The sequence below is a fragment of the Parasteatoda tepidariorum genome, chromosome 9 (assembly GCF_982258835.1).
Source record: "Parasteatoda tepidariorum strain Cologne lab strain chromosome 9, Ptep-v5.0, whole genome shotgun sequence".
Taxonomy (NCBI): domain Eukaryota; kingdom Metazoa; phylum Arthropoda; class Arachnida; order Araneae; family Theridiidae; genus Parasteatoda; species Parasteatoda tepidariorum.
The window spans coordinates 92,926,297-92,944,946 of record NC_141763.1 but is presented as its reverse complement, the minus strand read 5'-3'; the positions used below and the strand labels follow the sequence as shown (position 1 = coordinate 92,944,946).

General features: G+C 28.4%; 1 protein-coding gene across 2 annotated transcripts in view; it reads left to right on the top strand.

Moving 5' to 3' along the window:
* The window catches only part of LOC107450043 (uncharacterized), a 37,193-nt gene extending 23,879 nt beyond the window's left edge, over positions 1 to 13,314 (top strand). For both annotated transcript variants that reach the window (XM_043049816.3, XM_043049817.3), the window contains exons 12-16: positions 580 to 754; positions 2,879 to 2,994; positions 4,267 to 4,629; positions 9,101 to 9,236; positions 11,323 to 13,314. In XM_043049816.3, coding sequence (XP_042905750.2) covers positions 580 to 754; positions 2,879 to 2,994; positions 4,267 to 4,629; positions 9,101 to 9,236; positions 11,323 to 12,032 — 1,500 coding nt within the window. In that variant the 3' untranslated portion in view covers positions 12,033 to 13,314. The remainder of the gene's footprint in view (positions 1 to 579; positions 755 to 2,878; positions 2,995 to 4,266; positions 4,630 to 9,100; positions 9,237 to 11,322) is intronic.
* Positions 13,315 to 18,650: the final 5,336 nt, after the last annotated feature.

Below are 18,650 nucleotides of genomic sequence, written 5' to 3'. Positions count from 1 at the left end.
TCATTATACCTTTGCCATAAACTTCAATAAGATGCCAGTGAGTTTCAGCTAGACAAGCCTTCTTTGTATTTGAAAACCCAATAACTGAACGCACTTCAATTGGCGGTACTACTGATTGACATGGCGACAAACAAAGCAATATAACCATACAATCAATCAGCTCTGGCAGATACATGAAACGTAATGGTGGCATAGTGAGATAGTTGCCAAACTTGAACTGACATCACTTGACAGGATTCATAATTGGTGCTTACTTTATAAATGACCCTGGTAATTTGAACAAACATTTAAATCTAATAATTATTGAATTGTCAAGTTATTGAGTAATGTAATTATTGAGTTGAGTTGGCATGCAACCAACTCTGGCAGAGACATGAAACATAATGACAGCGCAGTGAGAGAATTGCTAACTTTGAACTGACATCACTTGACAGGATGTATAATCTGTTCTTACTTTAAGATGACTCTTATAATTTAAAAAAAAAAAACACTTAAATTTAATAATTATAGAATGCTTATTTATTTAATTTCATTTATGTTCAAGGATTTATAATACTTTTTAAAACCGTCTTGTTTTAGATCAATGCCATACCCTATGAGAAAGGTGATATGAGAAACCGCCTGACTCACAATTTATCTGGCAGTGTTTGTAGTGGAATATCTAGACTTGGTCAATCATTTCAACCTGCCTCTTATGAGAAGAGAGGAGGATTTTTAAATATGATGACTGATCTCTTGAGTAGAGAATCTTCTGGTAATTGCCTTCTGCACGTTTAAAGAATTAGTTTTATTCGTAAATGAGTTTTGTTTTTTTTTCTAATAATTGCCTTCTGCACATTTAAAGAGTTGGTGTTATTCTCAAATTCAATCATGAGGGTCTCTTTTAATATGAAAATAACTGCCTGCTGCATGTTTAAAGAATTAGTTTTATTCGTAAATTCAATTATGAGAGTCTTTTTTTTTTAATATGAAAACAATTGCCTTCTGCACGTTTAAAGAGTTGGTCTTATTCTCGAATTTAATCATGAGGGTCTTTTTTAATATGAAAATAATTGCCTTCTGCACGTTTAAAGAATTAGTTTTATTCATAAATGAGTTTTTTTCTTCTTTTTTTTAATAATTGCCTTCTGCACATTTAAAGAGTTGGTGTTATTCTCAAATTCAGTCATGAGGGTATCTTTTAATATGAAAATAACTGCCTGCTGCATGTTTAAAGAATTAGTTTTATTCGTAAATTCAATTATGAGAGTCTTTTTTTTTTAATATGAAAACAATTGCCTTCTGCACGTTTAAAGAGTTGGTCTTTTCTCGAATTCAATCATGAGGGTCTTTTTTAATATGAAAATAATTGCCTTCTGCACGTTTAAAGAATTAGTTTTATTCATAAATGAGTTTTTTTCTTCTTTTTTTTAATAATTGCCTTCTGTACATTTAAAGAGTTGGTGTTATTCTCAAATTCAGTCATGAGGGTATCTTTTAATATGAAAATAACTGCCTGCTGCATGTTTAAAGAATTAGTTTTATTCGTAAATTCAATTATGAGAGTCTTTTTTTTTTAAGGGAAGGGGATCTGTGGCTTTTTAAGGGCTGGGATCTGTCTGAAAGGGGATCTGTGGCAGTGTGGCATGGGTAATGTTGCTCACGTCCATGTCTTGGGTCCACAGATACCCATTGGGTATCGTTAAATGAGCAACACTTCCGACATCTCCCGAGTTGAGGAACGAAAGTTCAGTACCTGCTTTTATTAAAAAATAAATTTAAAAAAAAAAAACATTTTCAACTTATTAAACAAAAGTCTCAAGAGAAAAAAAAATATTTTTCTTCATTAATGGATAAGTTATTATCCATTAATGGATTAAATGAACTGAGAAAAAATCATAAAAAGCAAATAGTTGCAATAAGTTCTGAGAAAATAGAATTTCAATTCATAAATAAAAATGTCCCTTTCAGTACATTAGACTACAACTCTGTAGTAGCAGTTCAGGTGGCTCTCATAGATTTTTATACTACAAATTTAACAGTTAACAATTCTTAAATTAGTTATCAAATGTTAAATTTTTTTCATTCCCTGTACTTTTTTCTACACCCCACATAATTATAAGTTTCTTGCGGTTACAGTTTTGAGCAACAAAATAATATGTAATGTCAAATTATGTCAATCAAAAAATAGAGAAAAAATAAATACGTTAAAATTGTTTTAGTTATAATTAAAAAAAAGAGCTGTTGTTAAGTTTATAAATGAAAATGGCCCTTTCAAATTGTCAAATTTCAATTAAGCTGCTAAGTGGCCTGTATTGTTTTTTTACTATGAGTTTAACAGTTAATAATTTTCCAAATAATCAACATCAAATATTAATTTTTTTATTTAATCATATTCCACGTAAATTTTATTACACACCTTTGTAATTTCAAGCTTTTACGTCTTATATTTTTTGAGCTGCAAAAAAAAATGTTGCATAAAGTAAAACACCTATAGTGAAACGTGGTGTTGGTGTCATTTAGGATATTTTAATATCAAGAGAAAGACACATTACTTTTAATTATAAAATTCATTGTACGTGCACTGTTCATTTTTAACTTATTGTTAAGCTTATATGAAATAGAGTTTTGTAATAAGCAATGGGATTTTATCTGGTTATTTCAGCTTGCTTGATGACAAGTGTACTATCTTAAATAGTAAATTTTTTATCGAGTGTAAGTGATTTAAAATATATCCTTGTTTGGACTCTTTTTTTGCTTATACAGCTCGTCATTCTTTTTTTGACGTCTAATATTTTTTGAACCAGCTCATTATTAAGAATAAAGAGTACAGGAATAAGAGTAATATTGTAATAAATAATAGTTTTTTATCTTTATTTCATAATTTTCATATTTTCAGTTCGAAAGAAACTAAGGAAAGCACCGTCGAAGGACAGCACAATAGGACCCTCCCCTTCTTGCAATACGTCTGGACCTCCAACACCTGATGAATTCAAAGACCACAGTGGATTAAGTGTAAGTAAGCACAGTGTCTTAACTATACATAAAAATCTAATGATGGTGTCGCAGTTTTGCACTGTTGTTGGTGCATTTTTATTGGCCGGATAATCACATGGTTGAATCCAGTTATTCATAGGTGTTTTTCTATAAATACATTTATTCCTAATTTAAAGGTATTTACCTGTACTGTTATTATTACATTTTTGATTTTGTTTGTTTTCTAAATTAAGAGTTTAAGAGAATTGTTTTTTATTATTATTATTATAACTTAATTCTACGTTGCATCTTAAGATAAAGTTATTTAAATCGGTGTCTGATCTTATTGACTGTTTCACAATTATTATTTTTAGTGCAAATGACATTAATATACTATTATGAATGAAGATTAAGAAGATTTGTTAAATGATTTAGAACTTAAATTTCAGCTTCATTCACAAATTGATGAATGCAAAAATTGATATCTAAAATACATCTGTCCGTTTTGTTAGAAAAATATTAAATTACAATATGAACTCACCAAATTTGTTGTAACAATATACTTTTAATTTGAAATGTTACTTCAAAAAATGATTACTTAGAAAAATGATTTATGTTTACTAATAGATCTTAATAGTATCTTAGGGGAAACATTTGGACATGGGAAGTGGTGGCATAAGTGCTCTTTTTAATAGATAAATATTTTTAGTTTAATAATTTCAACTGTTTTATGCCAAGAGGCAGCATTTATTGCCAAGCAATCATTGGGTTTGGTGATCGACAGCGAGTAGGGGGTTTAGCCCCCCTGTACTATAATGATGAAATAGTATATTGGTATGTCTGTTTCCTGGTGTAATTTAAGACCAAAACTTTTTTGGATTATAAAGGTTCATTATTCTAATAATCATTTTTCATGAATAAGTCTGCCTTCTATACTAGAGGATTTTTTCCATGTAACCATATGGTATATGTTCTTAACCATAAACTCAGTGAGGTTCCTTCTTTCTTACATTCAAATCGGCAAAAGCTGAAAGGAAAACTAATGTTAAATATTAAGGTATTTATGGAATTAAATTAAATTAGCATTTTTTGAATTAAAAAACAAAATACTTTTTAAGTAATCATTTAAAAATTTGAGAATTTTTGAAAATGTTTGATAATTTATTGGAAAATAGCCTCAAAACTTACCATTTTAACTAACTGGAACTGTCCTTAAAGGATTTTGTTTTAAATTTCCACAATTATATTGTTTTGCACTGCTAGTGAATTTTAATCTATGAAATAAATAAACAATTATTTTGTTCATAACAGGACGACATATTCCATCTTTCGGATTTGTCTTTGGCGGATTCTCGATGTGCTCAAAGTCCCAGTTATTATACAACAAAAGAAGCTGCTGACTTCTTTTGGTCTAAAAAACCAGACAGATATTTCAGAAATCTCCGCCGATCTCAACTTTCCATTTCAAAAGGAGGCTCTACTCCGAAGAGCGAATTGGCCGATGAAGAGAGATTACGAACACCCCGTGTAATTCGTAAGAAAAGTTCAAATAGTTTAAAGAATTTCTTCAAGGCTGCTAAATACCGTGGATCACAAAAGTCTTTAATAGATAATATGAAACATGACCCATTAGGATCTCGGAGAACTTTAAGAACCCAACAAAGTGAAATTAGTGTAAGTTATGTATTTAATGAATCAAAGTAAAGTTAATGTATATACTGAGTTAGCGTTAAATGTCAATTTTTTGTAATTTTTCTAAAGAAATAAATTTATGCTGAAATGTCTTTAAATTTTAACGGTTAAGCAGAAATTTCTGAAAAAATGTTGAATATTATGAAACTGTAAGAATTTCGATTCAATGCGTAAGTTATTTAAAAAATATTATAAATTCCTGTGAAAATATCTTTAGTATAAAAATAATGATGCTATTTCAAAATATAAGGAATTCTTTATGTAAGTTATTAAAATGCGTTTTCAAAAAATAATAAGGTATACCGATCAGTATTTATTCTGTAAATTAGTGAACAAAAAACTTTATAAATGGTTCAAATTGTAATTTTTTTCTTAGTGTAATATAGTTAAATCATAATTAACACTTGTGGCCCTAGCTAGATCTCGGATGTTTAAGTAAGGGAAAGCTTAGTGCTAAATATTTTTATTAATTTACAAATAGCACACGGACAAACATAAATTGGATTAATTATGAGAAGGAGACAAAAAGAGGGTCCATTCGGTTCAAAGTCAGCCTCTACTGCCTGTTCAGATGGGCTACACACTTTATTTAGTAAGTGAACTTAGCAGTTCACTTACAAAAACATAACTTTTTAATTAATGATCATATTATTTTTTATTTATATTGTAAGTCCTTTGCCAAAAAATATGTAACTAAATTTTAATAATTTATCCTATTTTTCTTTTATATATATGGATCAAATCACACTTTTGAATAAGCATTTCTACAGTTTTCTCATAAAATCTTTACTTTAATTGCCTTAAATCCCTAATCTTTCGTAATGCTTTTTATGTGTAACATTTTCTTTACAGATCTCTCTTGAAAAATATAACTGTTTTGTAGTATAAAAGTCCATTCATATGCTATATCTTTTACCAAAAAAAATTTAATAATTAAATTTTTACATTGTATACCTTTTGTAGAAATTACACTAACTAACTAGCCTTTTTTTAGAAATTATATTTTAGAACAATTTTTCTTCTTTATAAGTGGATTAAATTTTTCTTTTTGACTTTGCATATTTTTTTTTGTCGTGTTAGCTAAAAAATCTTTATTTAATCTCTATAACTTGGTATAAAATATATTTCATTCAGTTTTTTATTTTTTTATAAATTCAATTTTCCTTCTTTTCTTTTAAAATAGTGTTTCGATTTTTTGTCATGTCTTCTAAAAATCTTTATTTAATCCCTTTAACTTCTTCATTTTTCCTTAAACGTATTCTTTGTTGTAACAGTTGCATTTTTTGAACAATTATAAAAATACAACTGTTAAGATAATTATTATTACCTTTAATATTGCTTGTTCTACAGAACAAACAATATGGACATACAACAAGTGTTCATCCAAAATGAATTAGAATGATAAACCAAGTTATCTTGTATTGTATGTTTTGCTATAATATAAGCAAATTAATAATGATAATTTTTTTGTGTGTTTAAAATATTCATTTGTTTATATAAATAGCCTTTAAATTGTCTATTACAGTAATTTCCAATAGTTAGATCACAGCTTATCCATATTTAAAAGTTAAACTATCAGGCGTTTCCGCCATTGCATTTATACAGATATTTTATTTTTCCACGAAGTCTGTGAGAGAATTCCACGATCATCGTAGAATTATTCAAAAACAAAAATGTTTACAAGAAATCTTCTAAAATTGCAACTAACATGAGATTGTTTGCTCTAAGAATGGTATTCTTTTTCTCATTTTTGACTGTTACTTTTAATTGGTGTTATGAGACTAGTTTTTGATTGGCGATGGACTGTACAAAATGCTAGGAATGTGTTATAAATTCAGATTTGTAATTGGAAAATAATTTAGCTAAAATGATATAATCATTTTATTTCATTTATCTGTATTTTTTGTTTTGTAAATATTTCATTTTTAAATTTTTGCAAAATCAGCAATCAATAATGTGTGGATGCATTATTGCATCCATACATCATTCCAATTTCTATAGTTACTATTATTTAAATTTTTCTTCCTATTTGCCAATGCTGATTACATTGTCTTCATCTGAGAATACTTTTCTAATTCGGATAAGTATTTACTCTTAATTACTTACTTATACAGCTCTACAGCCCATAGTGGGCCTTGACCTGGTGAACAATATTGTTCTAAACTTTCAGTTTTTCTCCTTCAATGTGGTTAGAACTTAAGTGGTATAGTCCAACCATCTCCTTTTCGATGTTCGACTCTGTCATAAATTATAAGGTTTCCATTTTAAAAGTTTTCTTAAATTTCTAGATAATATCATTTAATCTTTCAATGTGCCCCAACCATGCTAAATGTCTTGATTTATTAAATTGAATTATCTTAATTTGTCTTATTAAAGTATCAAGTTCACTATTGTTTCTTATTTACCCCTGTGTATTGTTTACTTAAATTGATGCGAAAATTATTCTAAAATTTTAATTTTGAAGATTAGTAGGTTAGATTTGTCTTCATTTGTTAGATTTCAAATCTCACTGCCAGACGTAACTATAGGTCTGATAACTATTTTATAGATCTTTATCTTGATTTCCTTAGTAAAAAGTTGGTTCTTTAATAAATATGATGAGTAAAAACATTTTTTTTTCTTTTTTGCATTTTGGAGTTAATTTCTTCTTATATAAAATATTTACTCTAACTTAATTAAATAATCGTCATCTTTCTAAAGTCAGAAACTAGAAAAGTCTTGAACTAGAGTTCATTCCTAGCTGAGGTATTAGACGCCTCCCCCGTGACAGAACAGAATCGTGGCGACACAGTGACATTGTAGCAGAAGGTATCAGAATTCTTGCAGAAAGATTTATCTTTTGAGAAGTAAAAAAAAATTGGTTTTCTTTTCTGCAGAAATTTTCGTTCTATTTCTTTATGTAGTTATTACTATTGATTTCCCCATAGTCTTTAAAATCTTTTATTTTTAATATGATGTTATTTATTGCAATGCCTCTACCTTGAAATGAAAACACGCATTTAGTAACCCCTCTTCGAAGAGTCTAATTCCAGTGATTTCGCTGTCAATCTTTCTTTCTTTCTTTTTTTTTTTTTTGGTAGCTACTACTATGGATTTTTATATTTTTTTTAATGGGACAATGATTTATAAAATGCAAAAAAGTATATAATTAGTGTGTTTTCCCCTTACTAAATGTGAGAATATCAGCCATAATATTAGAATGAAATAAAAATATTACACTTTCAAGTAAAAAAATTATATTATTTTAACCAAAAAGTTTTATTTCTCTTTTGAAGTTGACGCTTCTGTTACTTTAAATTAGTAACATGTATACTTGTTATTTTTAAAAGTATCTTGCAGAAAGATCTTAGTATTAGAGAGGCATGTCCCAGGAAGCCTGAAAAAATTCTGCCACAGGGGAGCCTTCTCCCATTGTGCTAAAAACCGACTTTCAAGCCCCTGATATAATATATATAAATGCAAGGTCGCCACAAAAAGAAATGAACAAAATAGTTGCTTTTAGTAGCCTAAATCATGAAAATAGTTGCCGAAAACTAGTATCCTAAATAAGAACAAAAATTCATAAAAACTATGACTAAAATTTCATTAAATGACTTAATTGCCGTATACCGTGATCCATTTAGACAAGTTGGTGTCAAATAACAATAATTTTTATATAAACATTAGTGTCCTGGCACTAAATTTTCATATAAAAAAATTAGCATGTTTACAGAAAATTAAGCACTTTTAATTACTAGAATTCATTCAAAAAAATACCTTTTTATTAAAAAAAACTTACTTTTTCTAAAAAATGTTCTCTTTTATCAATAATTGATTTAGCAAATATATACAGATATATTGCGAAAAGTGATTACTTAAATTCAAAATTCAGCATCGTAATATCGTATTAAAAATTAGGTTTTTTAAAATCATGAGAAATTTTGTAGCAATAGCCATTGAAAAGGTTATCGAGAAACGAAAGACTTAAAATGGAATCTGTGCAAATTGAACGAATTAAAAAAGTGATTATTCAAATTTGTGGTTCAAAATTTTAAACTTTTATTTTTTTTTAGAAAAAATTCAGTATGTTCAGAAGATTTTGCGGGCCGCATGTTTTCAACCAAATTTAAGCTAAAAAAAAACATGGATAGGAGTACAGAAAAGTCTCCCAATAGTGTCCTTTTCCTGAAAATAGTTGCCTTTTTAATCTTTTCAGGCAGAAAAAGTTGCCATAGTCGCCTCATGCCGAAAATAATTGCATTTTAATTGCCTGTGGCAACCCTGTAAATGCTCCCTAGCATTAAATAAATGTACCTTGGAAAAAGTAATTATGAGAATATGTTGTTACTAATTTTTTTGTGCTTGAATCCCTTTATTTTCTTCATTAGTGGCTCAAAACTATTACAACTAAAAATGAGAGTACAGCGTGTACAGACTTCCTACTGCAAATTATTTATATTTTAATGATTTATAGGATGCTGATAGTATAACAGAAAATTTCGATGACAATGAGAATAACGACAAGAATTCTGTCAACTCTGATGAAGAAATTACTATCATGGAAGTTCATGACAAAACTAAAAGTATTAGCAAAAGCAACAATTATATAGGTAAAGCTTTATGTTTTTATAACATTGCAGTTTTTAAATTGTAAACAATTATTGTGCCATATTAATCTTTAATGACTTTTTTTGCTCATGCCAACAGTTAAAAAGTAAGTTAAGTAATAATGATTGAGTAGATAATTCATAGAACAAATAGATTTAGAATGTGCAAAAGTTTCTGCATTATGATAAATTTTAAACCATTTTTTGAAAATAAATTTTTTTTTATTGAAATTTAAGGATTAGTTTTCCATTGTGAAATTTATGATACTATGTTGCTTTGTTTTAACACTAATATTTGTTTCAATTTGTTTTATTGTATTAGAAATAGAGGTATGTCTTTTTGTTGTGATAACATCATAATCTTATTTTCTAAAGGCACTGCTTTTTTTCTGATTAGTTATCATACCACAAGTGACCAAATATTTAAAAAATCAACTAAGGAAAATTGAAAAAACATTTATAAAAATTTTTTGTTGCATAAAACTAAATTTTGACTTCACCAGGTTTAAAAACTATTTCAAAAAATCGTGAACCAAATCGATTTAAACAACTATAAATTGTTTTGTCTGCTTCTTTTCTGGTCATACAAGCTGAAATTTGTACAGGCATCAGTTAATTTTGTACTTAGACTGCACCACATTATTGTCGCAAACAGTGATAATTTTTTTTAACGATTTTTCCTTTATTAGCAGATATATCTGTTGATGAACTCTGTAACTAATTTTCAAAATTAGTGAGAATAACTTTTGGTTTCCTAAGCAGAATGCAGTAAACTGAACATTGTCATTTCTTAAAGTTTTAAGTTTATAAGTTTTTCATAAATAGCTTACGTAAGTTAGTGTTGCTTACTTTCACTTCTGAAGAAAATATTTTAATCAATACCAACCTAAATCTATTGTCTTAATAAGCTGAAATCAGATTTTTATTTCTCTCAAAAATTGATTTTTAAAAAGCATTACTAAAAAGTTTTTTTTTTCTTCAAGAATTGTGAGATTTTAGAATGTTTCTTGTTCATTTAAAATGCAAAATTAAATAAAAAGTTTTAGTAAGTAAATGTATAATCATATTATTACTTTGGTTACAGTTACCATTTGAAGGAGATTGTTTGATTTTGTTTAGTGGCTCCTTAATTCAAAAAATTTTTTCATACTATCAATTAAAATCAAATTAACTATGCATGTTTTTGAAATAAAAAGTGTCTTTCAAGATGTAAATTATGTTGTTAATTCAAACTAATCGCGTGTTATTTTTTTTTTCAAAAAAGTTTAAGCTTTTTTTGGGGGGGGGGAAGCTAGGTAACATTGCTAGCTAGTTAAGTAATAAGCTTATTATTATTAGGAGAATGCTATCTTGTGAAACAAGGTTTATTTTATGCTAAGGTAACAACTTGCTCAGATAAATTTGTTACAAATTATTTTTGTGTAAAATTATCTTTGGATGATAAACAAATTGTCTACAAAAATGTTTCAATTTGCCTAAGTTTTTTTTAGATATGATGAAATAACACACAAAGTAAAATTAGCATGGGGGGGGGGGGATTCAAACTTTTATCCTTTCTCCTGGCCAAACTATTGGGACTAAATTTCCCAGATTGCAGCTATCCTTTATATTTTGGATGTCAGGAATCGAAAAAAAAGGGTATGTTTTTTTCAAAAGAAGCTAGTTTTTGTGTCGAATATTGTACTTTTAAATATCGTCTGCATTAATCAATTAGCATATTTGAGGTCACCTCCTCACACCATTAAACCTGAGTCTTAGTTTGTGAAAATTGGATCATTAGACGAAGCAGTTATCCAGGACATGTTTTTTGTGCACTGTATGTTTCTTGCTTCTCGAAAATTCTATTTAAATGGTTTTGACCCACCACTACTAAAAGACCACTTTTCTGTTAGTTCGAGATTGGCTTTTGGAAAAATTTGCCATAAATCTGCCAGTTTCAGTTGTATACCACTTTTGAAACTAGAGGAGCAGTTGGCATCTGTTTGTGTGATAAAACATGGGTCATATATATATTAGCTATAGTTTGACATTCACTTTAACTTTAATGGAATTGTTTAGGTATTTCAATTAAGTGCAACTTTTATTCCAGACAATCCAGCAAGTCCACAAACTAGTTCGCCGATCACCATCAGCAAAAAGCCTCGAAGCAGCTTGCCACAGGTCCATTCATCACCAGAAAAGAACCTCTTCTCCAAATTCACTAAACAGCCGAGCACCGCTACTCTGGTGCCATCAGATGGCTCGAATGAAGGGACACCACTGGCCCACAGCAATAAAATCATCTCCAGTCTCAAGAACCAGCCACTTGAAGAGACTGAAAAAATGAACACTAATGATATTCACATCAACTCGCCAGATAATAACACAATGGATGTGAACATGCAGAACTGTCCGATGTCTGCAAAACCCAATCTCATGAACAGTCCGCAGAAGAAACTGTTTTCGAGGCGGCATCCAAACAGAGCCAGCAGTCTATACTTGAGCTCGCAACGAAAAGGCAGCGATGCAGAGAGCCTGTCAGGGATTCAAAAGTTTTTCGGGAGGCACAGGGGAAGTAGGCGTCATTCCCATACGATGAGCCAGCCTGTCAGTCCTACTGAAGCTCCTTCACCCGATGCCGGGAGGAAGGTTTTCTTCCCTCGGGGGTTGTTCAGTCGTAGAAACAGCAGGGGCGCTAAAGATGTAGGGAAATCGTCCCACTCTCTCCAAGCACAAGAGAAACATGAGAACACAGTCTCGCCAAGTTTTGAGGATGTCGAAAATGCAAAAAATTTTGATTCAAAATTCTCTGAAGTATAAAAGTCTTTGTTAGTATTGCAAAAGATGATTTGATGGTGTTTATATTTTTGCTTAATATTAGTTAAATTTTACCTAGTGAAATTTATCCTGGCCTTTGGTAGCTTTTAACGTTTAGATATATTTTACTACATCGTCAATTCTAGTGACTCAATTTATATTATACAATATTAAAATTGCTTCACAGAAATATATTCAGTTACAGATTTAGAATCATTCCTAATTTTGAAAACCAAAAATATAAATTCTTAGTGTGGACATAAAATTCATTGAAGTTTGATATAAATGCAGCAATTTTAATAAGATTGAGTCAATATTTTCTAAAAATATTACAAAAATTGCTCACATCATTGAATTGTGTGTTGCTATTTGATAAAATAATTGTAACAATTTAGGCTGAATTGCTGAGAAATTTTGTCTAGCTTTTACAAAGGCAAACAGCAAAAAATATTTTTGAAAAAAAAAAAAAAGCGAAATATTCTAAATGGAAAACTGTGCATGCAAGTTCTGCATAATATTGAACATGAATTATATTTGTAATTCAATCAGTAAAAGCGTACTTCAATTCGCTAAATTAATATAATAATTTTAATTCATAAGAATATGGAGAAAAAGGTACGGAAGTTCACATTTTCTTTTTCTAGCATTAAAATTTTACACACAATTAGTTGGTTACATTGTAGTATGATATACTTTCTTGTTTAAATGGCCACTGATTAGTTCTGTGAGCAACGCAGGTTCTTTTTTCCCTTGCAAACAAGTTCTGAAGGGATATAAAGATATATTTTGCTTGTCGCTAATTGATTTAACTAATATTAAGCATTTGGAAGGAAATTTACATGGAACACCTCTTCACAAACAAAATGTTAAATCCTATATATACCATGGAGGTAATATATTCCTAGTGTAAATTTCATATAATGACATATTGTTAATTTTTTTGCTTAAAAAGCTGACATGCTATGAGAAACTTAAATACCCATACTGGTTATTAGTGTGCTATTCATTAACTATTGTTATTAGGGTGTTAGTATCATTTTTTTCTTTATTTTATTATATTTATGCTGTAGATCAACGGTTCCCAAATAATGTTACGTGGAACCTTAGGGCAGTGTTTCCCAAACTTATGATTTTTGTGTACCCTTTTTAAATTTTTCGTAAAGCTGCGTACCACTAATAAAAAAATGAATGTATTTTTTAAAAAATATTTTTATTTTTTGGTACTATGTTTTGTTAATAAGTTTATTTGCTTCAGTGAGACGAATATTGTTTTTGCTCTGATAAAGAACAATTGCACAAAAGTTAAAAATCACAACTGGCTGTTGACACCACTAATTATTAACTGTTAACAAAAATAGCCAATAGAAAAATACATAATCGTAGATTTTCATGGCTAGCTTTGTTTTTAAATAAAAATTTTTGAAATTTTCGTTTGTTGCAAGACATTTTGCATAAGAAAGCGTAGCCCTGCTGAACTGTTTGGGGACCCCTGGGGGTACGTGTACCACACTTTGGGAAACACTGCCTTAGGGTAATAAACGTTTATTGCCGATTTTTTAAATTTTTATTCCAAAGAAAATCGTATTTTGCTAATTTTCAACTTATTTATAGACACCAAAAAAGAAATTCATATCTAGACTTGATTCAGTTATAAAACTATGAATTTAATTGTCTGACATAAAACCTAATTTAAGTTTATTAATGATTAAAAAATTTATTCCATTTATAAAGTTAGTTACAGAATAAAGTAATCTTCTAGTGGCTGCAATTATCTTAATGTACTTGGTTTAAAAGATTCATGGTTCCACCAAAAGAAGGTAGATCATTTAAAGTACCACAGTGGAAAACATTGGGAACCGCTGCTCTAGATGCAAACTTTAATCAAATCTAGTCATTTATTCTACATCTCAAGTTAAAGGGATAAACTTTTAACTTGCTTTAATTAGTAATGATTTAGTATCTTTTTCATCCTTTTCATTTTTATATGTTTTTTTTTAATCTATAGATATGGACATAATCTTAATTCATGTATTATATTATTTTAGTATTATTATTTTTATCTTAGTATTATTGTTATATTTTACAATTTTGTGCATTTCGCTATTTGCAACATCCTTCCATTAGCATATCAAGAGAACCTAATGTTATTAACATTTGGTGCAGAATGGCTGATTCTAGTCCTTATGCCATTAAACATTACATCCAACTTAATTTTCTCTAGATAGAGTAAACCAACCAGTGAAGGAACACTTCATATATTGATTAAAAATAAGAATTGGAAAGTTTTTCTTTAGATTGATTGGTAACAAAAGCTTACTGCCAAACAATAGGAAGTCATCTAGCAATGTTTTGGGTTACCTGGTCGCATAGACTTCTCTGGAAATTTTTTAAAATTTGTTATTATCTCTGCAACACCTTGTTTCTTTGAAAAAATTATAAGATGCAGTGTATTCATTACAGAAAAATAATGGGAGAGAATTTCTCACCCTTTCTCAAAAACAGGGTGAGATTTCAAAAAGTTAAGTGAGATTTCTAAAAATTAAAAACACGAATTGACTTGGAAAAAAAAATTATTTCTTTAATTATAATACATTTTTCACATCTTCTAATTGAATAATCTGATTGCTGCATCATCATATGGAAAATGTTCTATATCTACTTTTTCATCGGCTATTATATTTATTTGGCTGAAAAATATCTGTATTTGTTTCGTTTTATCGACATTTGTTTAATTTTCATTTGTCCGTTATGGAGTAGAAGATGTCGCCTTAACAAGGTATTTGTCCATCTTACATTCATGCACAAAAAATGTAAACGTCTTACATGAAAAAACCTTACCTACGATGAACACGTGGTTGCAGAGAAATGTGATCTGAAAGGGGTTCCGTGGTTCGGGGGGGGGGGGGTGCTCTGCTGTTCGCACTGGTTCTGAACAATACTGATAAATAGGGAAGCTAGATGACAAAGATCGATGTTCGAAATAATGAAAGATCAAGGAAGAAAAGTGAAACGGATTTTATTCAAAATGGCAAAAGACGAAGTTTTTTCCAAAATTCGTGCATTTTGAAATTGATTAATAGAGTGCGCGAACTTCTCGCGTTAATCGTTTTTTATTGCGAGAAAAGAAAAAAATAGGCAAGATTCTCGCGCTGTAGTGAAAACACTGAGGTGAGTGTTTGTATTTATATGTTTGAAGTGGAATTAATTGCATGTAATAGTTTTATTTTTCTCACAGCGAAAATAAGAATTCAAAATATAGTTATGGGAGTTACTTTTTTTTTTTTTAAGTATCACAGCATAATCAAGTACTGAGATAAGGGGGTGTTTATTCACTGGATCACCAAACGATGAAAAACCAGTGAAGGAACAAGTGTTCCTTTATTGGGTTTTTTCCAAGTTAATAAAATGGAAAGAAAAACTTTAATTTTCTTGTACCTTTAGGGATTTTTTGCATCAAAAGTATGTTAAAAATACAAAAAACAATTTCTAACCAGTGAAGGAACAGGCAGGTTCCTTTACTGGGCATAGATTTCCCAGTGAATGAAAAGTATGTGTTAATATGTTGAAACTTTACTTTTCAATTCATGATTACAAAAAAAAGTTTACATTTTCCAAGTATTTGCATGTTATAATTTCAAGAATAGGCTTGTTTTTAGATATTTGTATGGCATATAAATTCATAAAGAGCATTAAAAAATAACCAATATTAAGTGTTCCGTTACTCGGAAATTTTGTGTTCCTTCACTGGTAAGAGCTGTTCTTTCACTTGGTCTTCTTACTACTTGTTATTTGAACCTTCAAAAAGTTTAAAACAATATTATGCAAGTTCTCTACAATTTTTAACACAATTTGCAATTAGTAGCAAATATGTTGACACTGTCATTTAACTAAAATTACGAATTTTAAAATTAATATGATTTTTTAAAAGGCAAGCGAAGCTTTAGTGTTCCTTCACTGATTAGTTTACCCTATAAGTTTTAAATATATCTAGTCATTATTCTTATTTCAAAGATCTGAAAAATTCATTTTTTACTGTTTTCAGCCAGTGATTGCTTTATTTTTGATAATTTTAGGTTTATCAAAAAATTATATTATTATGGCAAATAAAAAATTACTATAAAAATGAAATGGATCACAAATATCATGAAATTTTAAGTGTCTGTTTTATAGATTATTTTTATATGATTATTCAAATTTTGGTGGTCAAATTCACCCAAGATTCTTAAGCCTTATGGAAGAAAATTGCTATTTGCCATGGTATAACATAACTCTGCCATTGCATGAAAATCCAGATAACTGCCTCAATTTAAATATTTGTTATCAACTTTTTCTTAATACTGTTATCAACTTGTTAACAAATCGTGATCAAAATTTGTAAATCTATTTGTTTTATAATGATCATGCCTTCCGTCATGTGATAGCAAAATAGCATCTTAGGAAGTGGACAGTTGAACTAAGTATAGGGATATTTTCTGCCAATAGAAAAAAGGCAAACGATAAAGAGGATAAAAAGAATGAGGATACTCGAGGCCTTTTTTTCCTCTCAATTGAACTGAACTGTCAAAATGGTAGAGATGAAAAGAGAAAATTTTTGATATAATTTTAATCCTCTTTATTTAATTTTCAAAAATAAACTGATTGTGGGTTTTTACACCATTTGGCTGCATCTTCGCATTAACGTAAGATATAAGGCTGTCTGCCAATCAGAATTTGAGACATAAAGCATACAGCGTTGTAGATTATCTTTTAATTTTTTCAGACAAAATTTCATGAATCCAATTCTGCAATTTGTCTGTTGTTATTTTTTTTATAAGTATATTTGTTTTTGCACAATATATGTTATATGAAATATTTAGCATCAATTGGTTTTTATTAGTCTTAACTGTGATAAAATTAAATTTTAAAAACTTACAAATGAATGTGTATGTATATATATTAGTAGGAGATAACAGATAACCCCCATGAGCATACATTTAAACTACGCCACTGTCCACTTTGAAACCAATTAAATTTATTTATGAATGATAATTTACTTTTGTTATTATTTGTTGATTTTTTATTTTTAATAAAGTTACACATTAAAAAGTGTTTGTCCGGGTTTTCTCAAAAAAAAGTAGTCCAAATCATCATCAAAAGTTAAGTTCAAAAAATATCATGAAAACAAAAATCAAAAATTTAACCTAAAATCTAAGGTGTCAAGAGTAGAGGACTCTTAAAAGAATGAATAATAGAGTTAAAGTAGAAAATAATATGGAAAATATGAAAAGGAGAACAGAAACAAAAAATTATATCAAATTTGATTTTAGTGTATTTATAAAGTTGATAATAAATATTTATTTATGAGGCGAACAATAGCTTGTTTCACTTATTTATTAATTCCATAATAATATGATTATTAGATAAGCATTACTGATTTGTGAACATAATGTACCTTAGAGTTCTCAAAATTCATTTAAATGTCTCATTACATTTTATTAATAAAAAATTATGTACATTTTATATTATAGAATAGAAAATATTGTTCATTTTTTGCCAAAGTTTCAGAAGCTCATTTTTTATTAATTAGTGCTTTTATCTGTTTACTAACTATAGTTTTGTTGATATGTATATTTTTTGCATTTTACTTTTTACTCTGTTTTACTTAAAAAGTATTTATATATAAATGGTGCTAACTAAAAATTTGGAATTATATTATAGAAATACTTTAAAGTTATTCTTTGCCATGATTTTAAATAAGAAAAAATAATTTCATTGTTGTTCAAAATGTAAAAGCTGTTTTTTTTTTTTTTTGAGAATATTTTAAGAATTTGTATGATAATTATGTTAAATATTTTGAGAATTAAGTTCACTATCAACTCAATCTAAAATATAATAAAATGTATTATTTCTTAATTTCCTAATAAATTTTCATCTTAATTACTTTTACGCGATAATTAGCCATTTCATTAAGGTTCACATTCGCATTGTTGGATTTTCTTTCATTTATATCAAAAGACCATCTCACTTAAACGGAAAATCGATTTATATTTCTTATTTGAAATTTTGTTGGAAATCGTCCGCTGAATCAGAAAGAGAATACTCTCCAGTGTTTTGGGTAAATTTTGTCAAACTAATTTACCATTAAAGGGAAATTTTATCAAATTTCTCTTAGTTACTAAGCAACTGAAATTAATTTGAATAAATGAACTTGCTAAAATCTTTGACTATTCTTTTTCTCCTTAGAGTACTACTCCCTTGTTAGATTAAAATCTTATGCTGCATGCAAATTACACTTAAAAAACTTTCAATTTGCTTTTAGTTTATGTGAATGTCATTGTATTGTAAATACATCAAAAACTAGTATAGTTAATATATTTTTTAGTATATTTTATGCTTTTTCTGTGATATTTAAATGTCTTCTAACCTTTTTAGTTATCCGATTCCTTTAACAATTTTATTTAATACATATATATATTATTGTAATGAAAAAGTCATTATTATGATATTTTATAAATTATGGTTCAAAAACATACTATTAAAACTCATGAAAATATTATTGGTTTAGGTTTTGCTTATTTATTTTCTATGAATTTGTTATTAAATTTATTTAAAAACATTTTCATCTTAATCTTTTATTTTGAT